Genomic DNA, 6,871 nt, shown 5'->3' on the forward strand with positions numbered 1-6,871 from the left:
CTTTGTATTCCTTCTGCTGGCATCTCACCTCTTTTGCCTTTTTCTCCCCCTCTTTCTGTTTCTGCACCACCTTGGGTATGGCCTACATAACTGGTCCCTATACCATCCTCAGTGCCTCAGGCACCATTTGCTCCTCCCACCCTCAATGCCTAGGAGTGAAGAGCACCCACTTGGACCGCCCACTTCAGATCTCCCCATTGATGTCTTAGGTAAAACCTGACAATGGGAAACAGATTGTCTTTTCAGTGGACACAGGTGAAATATATTCGGTGATCATGAAAGGGCGGGCCTACGCCGGCCACCTCCATCTTGTTCTGTGTCCTTCACCTTGACCACACCTCCTCCCCTTGAGTAAACCCCCCCCCTCACCTGCCTAACAGGACTCGGACCCTTCCCCAGCCAATAGGCTGAGGCCATAGCCATTACCTCACCAACTGCCCCTAGGCCCCAATATAACCTTTGTCCTTTTGAAACTCGCTCTCTCTCCCTGGTATCTCACCGCTGCGTCGGTGCAGATAGGGGATCGAGCTCAAGCTAGCTTGAATAAAGGCTCTTTTGCTTTTGCATCGGACTCGGCTCCCTGGCGGTCTTTGGGGATCATGAATTCTGGGCATAACATTTGGGGGCTCGACCTGGGATCCCCAAGACCCCCGAGGGACCCCCGACCCGGAGAGCCTGACTGGCCATGGTTAGTGTCTGTCTGTTTGTTCTGTCTTTTCTGTGTGAGCTCATTTCTGGAATTCTGGTAGTTCCCGACGCGGTCTAAGTGGACGCACTGGAGGACCACGGGCCGGGAGTTTCGGAAGACGTTCCGATCCTCCCTTCTGGAGGGACGTGGAATCCCCTCATCTGTTTTGGAGGGACGTGGAATCCCCTCAAAGGTCTGAGATGAGGTGGGTCACTCCCACTGGTCGGCGTGAGGCCGTCGTCTTTGGAGGGACGTGGAATCCCCTCATCGGTTTTGGAGGGACGTGGAATCCCCTTAAAGGTCTAGGCTAGCTTTCAGTTTTGCTTCCATGGAGTTGGAAGACTTTCTAGGGGCCCTCTGTTTGTCTGTTTTTGTGTTTCTCTGTTTTGTTCTGTGGACTTACTGGACGGACGTTATGGGACAGACTCAGACTACTCCTCTAAGTATTATGATTGATCACTTTAAGGATGTGAGGGGAAGAGCTAACAACCTCAGTGTGGAAGTCCGAAAGGGTCGGTGGCAGTTTTTTTGTTCTAGCGAGTGGCCAACTTTCAATGTCAGATGGCCACCAGAGGGGACCTTCGACCTCCCTACCATCCACCTAGTCAGGAGTATCATCTCTCGGCCTAAGATGGGCCATCTTGATCAGCTCCCTTACATTATCACTTGGCAGGACCTTGTAGAAGACCCACCCTCTTGGCTTAAGCCCTTCCTAGCCCTGCTCCCTCCAGAGCCAAAACCCATTCTTGCTTTGCAGGGGACAAAGAAGAAAAGTCTTACCCAGCCTTCAGCACCCCTCTACCCTGCCCTACAGGGGGGTACTGAAGAAGAATTAATTTTTCCTCCCCCGTATAACCCCTCTAGGATGCCGGAAGAACACCATCCTCCCCCTCCGGGGGAGGCAGACGCAGTTCCGAGAGCGGGAGGCGGAAACGCTCCAGTGGGAAGCCCGCCCTTTACCAGACAAAGGGCTCAGAGGGAGCAATCCGCCTCTGCCGCCTACTCCACTACTCTGCCCCTGAGAGCCACCAGACCCCCAGACGCGGAGGGGAATCAGCCCCATCACTAATGGCCTTTCGCCACTAGTGACCTCTACAATTGGAAAGCTCAGAATCCTAAGTTTTCTGAGAAACCGGCAGGGCTTATTGATTTATTAGACTCTGTTCTTTTTACCCCTCAGCCCACGTGGGACAATTGCCAGCAGCTTTTGCAGGTCCTGTTCACGACTGAAGAAAGAGAAAGAATCCTCAATGGGGCCCGAAAACTAGTTCCGGGTGCAGACGGGAATCCCACCACCAACCAGGCTCAGATAGATGCCTCCTTCCCCTTAACTCGGCCCCAGTGGGATTTCAACATGGCAGAAGGTAAGGAGAGGCTCCAGGTCTACTGCCAGACTCTAATGGGGGGTCTCCGAATGGCTGCTAGAAAGCCAACCAATTTGGCCAAGGTAGGAAATGTACAACAGGGAAAAGATGAATCTCCGGCTGCCTTTTTAGAACAGATCATGGAGGCATTCCGTACCTATACCCCCATGGATCCAGAGGCTCCGGAAAGCAAGGCAGCTGTTATCATGGCCTTTGTAAACCAATCGGCCATAGACATTAGGAGAAAATTACAGAAAATAGATAGACTAGGAGAAAAAAGTCTGCAGGACTTACTGGTGGTAGCCGAAAAGGTATATAATAACCGGGAGCCTCCTGAGGACAAGCAGGCTCGTGCCATGGCGGCTGCCAGCAGTAAGCAGACTCAAGACCTGGCCAGAATACTACTAGCTACCATTGCTGACTCCCCCGAGGAACGAGACTGCCATCTCTGGCAGCTGGCAGATGACACAAGAAAAGGTAAAGGAACCACCAAGGGGGGGGGAAGCAGAGGCTGCAGAAGAATCAGTGCACATACTGCAAGGAGATAGGGCATTGAGCCCGAGATTGTCCAAAAAGGGCCGGCGGGTAGGGAAGCAAGACTGATCGAGTAAAAGTCCTAGAGATATATGAACTAAGTGATTAGGGGAGTCGGGGTTCGGACCCTCTCTCCAAACCCAGGGTAACTCTTAAAGTGGAGGGGACACCTGTTGACTTCCTGGTCGACACTGGAGCACAACATTCGGTCCTCCGCACCCCACAAGGAAAACTAGCCAGCAAGAAGTCCTGGGTACAAGGGGCAACTGGTATGAGCCAGTATTCATGGACTACCTGAAAAACAGTAGATTTGGGAATGGGCCGGGTATCCCACTCCTTTATGGTAATACCAGAATGCCCCTACCCGCTGTTAGGACGGGACTTACTGACCAAGATTGGAGCTCAGATAACTTTCAGACAAGGGGGGCCTCAGGTCACTGATGACAAGGGCCACCCCATCCAGGTCCTGACCATGAAACTGGAGGATGAATACTGCCGCCACCAGGAGGCACTCCCAAGAGAGGATAATATAGACAGATGGCTACAAGAATTCCCCTCGGTTTGGGCAGAGATGGGGGGGATGGGACTAACCACTCACAGGACCCCAGTCCTGGTAGAGCTCAAGCCAGGAGAGAGTCCAGTAAGGATCAAACAATACCCCATGTCTCAGGAGGCCCGGAAGGGGATCCAGCCACACATCCAGAGACTACGAAGCCTAGGGGTACTAGTTCCTTGCCAGTCTGCCTGGAACACCCCCCTACTGCCGGTCAAAAAGCCTCACACAAATGACTACCTACCAGTACAAGACCTCCGGGAAGTAAATAGGAGGGTCACAGACATACACCCAACTGTTCCCAACCCATATACTCTCTTGAGCTCCTTGGCGCCCTCCAGGGTCTGGTATACTGTACTAGATTTAAAGGACGCCTTCTTCAGTCTGCCGCTGGCACCCCAGAGCCAACCCTTGTTCGCCTTTGAGTGGCATGATCCGGAGGAGGGCTACAGTGGGCAACTCACCTGGACACGGCTACCTCAGGGATTCAAAAATTCACCCACCATCTTCGACGAGGCACTACACGAGGACCTGGGTGAGTACAGAAGGGAGCATCCTGGCCTCACCCTTCTGCAGTACGTAGATGACATCCTGATTGCTGCCGACATGGCCAAAGACTGTGAGCGAGGGACCCAGGACCTGCTGGCTACCCTGGGGGCCTTAGGGTATCGGGCATCCACGAAGAAGGCTCAGATATGCAGGGAGAGTGTAAGTTACCTGGGATATATCCTGGAGGGTGGACAGTGGCAGTTATCAGATGCCAGAAAAGAAACTGTCCTAAAGATCCCTACTCCCACCTCCCAAAGAGAAGTGAGGGAATTCCTAGGATCAGACGGCTACTGCCGCCTCTGGGTTCCAGGTTTTACTGAGATCACCAGGCCCTTATATGAAGCTACCAAAGAGGGGAAAACATTTAAATGGGCTGAAAAAGAAGAAACTGCTTTTAATCAGTTAAAAAAGGCCCTCCTAAGTGCCCCAGCCCTGAGTCTACCAGACATTACGAAGCCCTTCCACCTCTTTGTAGACGAACATAAGGGAATAGCAAAAGGGGTTCTAACTCAAGCCTTAGGCCCCTGGAACCGCCCGGTGGCTTACCTGTCTAAGAAACTAGACCCAGTGGCTGCCGGCTGGCCGCCATGCCTAAGAATTATTGCGGTGATAGCACTCCTAGTCAAGGATGCAGACAAACTGACCCTAGGACAGGAGATCTGGATCACGACCCCACACGCCATTGAAGGGGTCCTGAAACAGCCTCCGGATAGATGGATAGCAATACACGTATGACTCATTACCAGAGCCTCCTACTCAACCCTCCACGAGTGCGGTTCCACCCCAGTGCAGCCCTCAATCCTGCAACCCTGCTGCCTGACCCTGACCTAGGTGCTCCACTACATGACTGTGCGAGAATCTTGGAACAAGTACACGGATACTGGACGGACCTGACCGACCGGCCCCTCCCTGATGCCGAGGCTACTTGGTTCACTGATGGCAACAGCTTTGTGCGAGACGGACACAGGTATGCTGGTGTAGCGGTGGTCACCGAAACAGACACCGTATGGGCAGAGGCTCTACCCTCCGGAACGTCAGCCCAGCGAGCAGAGATCATAGGCCTCACCAAGGCGCTGATGCTGGGAGCTGGAAAACGGCTTCACATCTACACAGACAGCCGTTATGCATTTGCCACAGCTCATATTCATGGGGCAATTTATCAGGAGAGGGGGTTACTGACAGCAGAAGGACGAACTATAAAAAATAAGCAGGAGATACTTAACCTGCTTACAGCCTTATGGCTTCCTGCCAAGGTAGCCATTATCCACTGCCAAGGGCACCAAAAAGCTGATAACCCAGTAGCTAGAGGTAATCGAAAAGCTGACCAGGCAGCCAAGGCAGTAGCCCTTACTTCAGTCTCCACCATGACCATACAACTACCGGACCCGGGAGACCCAGTTTTACCAGACCAGCCCAAATACTCCCAGGAGGAGTTACAGCAGATCAAGAAACTCCCCATGTCCCAGGAGATAAAGGGATGGTGGTATACACCTAACAAGGAGCTCGTGCTGCCAGACTGGCTTGGAGTCTCAATATTAGAGCACATGCATTGGTCTACTCCCATGGGGGGCCCAAAAATTAAAAGACTTAATCCAACATGCCAGAATCAAGATTCACCAACAGGACACCAAAATAGAGCAAGTTGTATCTGCCTGCAAGACCTGCCAACTCACCAACGCGAGAGCCACATCAAATAAAAAAGGAACCAGGCTCAGAGGCACCAGATCGGGAGCCCAATGGGAAGTCGACTTCACTGAAGTCAAACCAGGAAAGTATGGTTATAAATATCTTTTAGTATTTACAGACACCTTCTCTGGCTGGGTGGAGGCATACCCAACCAAGCATGAAACAGCTCAGACGGTGGCTAAGAAGCTACTAGAAGACATATTACCCAGGTATGGTTTTCCTGCCATGGTAGGATCAGACAATGGACCAGCTTTTATCTCAAAGGTAACACAGGCAGTAGCCAAGGCAGTGGGGGCAAACTGGAAATTACATTGTGCTTATAGGCCCCATAGCTCAGGACAGGTAGAAAGAATGAATAGAACCCTAAAAGAGACCCTTACCAAATTAACCACGGAGACTGGCGGGGACTGGGTGACTCTCCTACCGTACGCTCTTTACCGGGTTAGAAACACTCCTTACACTCTGGGTTTTACTCCCTATGAGATCATTTTTGGCAGGCCACCCCCTGTTATTCCCAGCCTTCGAGCTGAATTTATTGCTGAGTTTAAAGATCAAGAAGTTTTTCTTTCCTTGAGAGGGCTCCAGAGGGTGCACGAGGACATATGGCCGCGCCTCCGTGCCATCTATGAGGCTGGCCCGACCCGGACACCTCATCAGTACAGGCCAGGAGACTGGGTCTATGTCAAGAGGCACCACCGAGAGACTCTCAAGCCGCGCTGAAAGGGACCCTACATCGTGGTGTTGACAACCCCCACCACTTTCAAAGTAGACAGCATCGTGACCTGGGTCCATCACACCCACGTTCGGCCAGCAGACACCTCCTCGATCCGGAAGGACTTCGTCACGCGATGGGCCATCAGTCGGGACCAACACAACCCGCTCAAGCTCAACCTACAGCGCATTCAACCCACCTAATATTGGTAACTCTGTTAACTCTGCTTGTCATTGCTCATGCTGCCGGGAGTCCCCACGCCCCCCAAAACATCACCTGGCAGATCATAGACATCAGCTCGGGGACAATACTTAATCAGACCTCCCAGAGCCACCCCAGGGACACTTGCTTCCCAGAACTTTGTGTAAACCTCCAAACTCTGTTCCCCTTGTCACCATAAATGCAGCCGGTCCCATGATTGGGTCCCTAAGCTACATGGCAAGGGGGAATCAAAGGGCGGGCCTATGCCGGCTGACTCCATCTTGTTCTGTGTCCTTCACCTTGACCACACCTCCTCCCCTTGAGTAACCGCCCCCCTCACCTGCCTAACAGGACTCAGACCCTTCCCCAGCCAATAGGCTGAGGCCATAGCCATTACCTCACCAACTGCCCCAAAGGCCCCAATAAAACCTTTGTCCTTTTGAAACTTGCTCTCTCTTCCTGGTATCTCACCGCTGCGTTGGTGCAGGTAAGAGATTGAGCTCGAGCTAGCTAGAATAAAGGCTCTTTTGCTTTTGCATGGGACTCGGCTCCCTGGTGGTCTTTGGGGATCATGAATTCTGGGC

General features: G+C 52.5%; 2 protein-coding genes across 2 annotated transcripts; both read left to right on the forward strand.

Moving 5' to 3' along the window:
- Positions 1-637: 637 nt before the first annotated feature.
- LOC125922486 (uncharacterized) lies at positions 638-1,757 on the forward strand. Its single transcript, XM_049630079.1, has one exon. It carries the CDS (start codon positions 1,017-1,019, stop codon positions 1,755-1,757), a length of 741 nt encoding a protein of 246 aa, XP_049486036.1. The 5' UTR covers positions 638-1,016.
- A 9-nt stretch (positions 1,758-1,766) lies between these two features.
- On the forward strand, positions 1,767-6,527 carry LOC125923836 (uncharacterized; the record flags this gene model as incomplete). Its single annotated transcript, XM_049632457.1, is given in 4 exon segments — positions 1,767-2,540; positions 2,543-4,403; positions 4,406-5,141; positions 5,254-6,527. Coding segments are annotated over 4 exon segments (4,407 nt in total), but the record flags the coding sequence as incomplete, so codon positions are not given.
- Between the last annotated feature and the right edge of the window lie 344 nt (positions 6,528-6,871).

Source organism: Panthera uncia, chromosome B1 (assembly GCF_023721935.1).
Source record: "Panthera uncia isolate 11264 chromosome B1, Puncia_PCG_1.0, whole genome shotgun sequence".
Classification (NCBI taxonomy): domain Eukaryota; kingdom Metazoa; phylum Chordata; class Mammalia; order Carnivora; family Felidae; genus Panthera; species Panthera uncia.

Coding starts and splice junctions, on each gene's coding strand:
- LOC125922486 (XM_049630079.1), top strand. CDS start 1,017: ATGGAGTTGGAAGACTTTCTAGGGGCCCTCTGTTTGTCTGTTTTTGTG.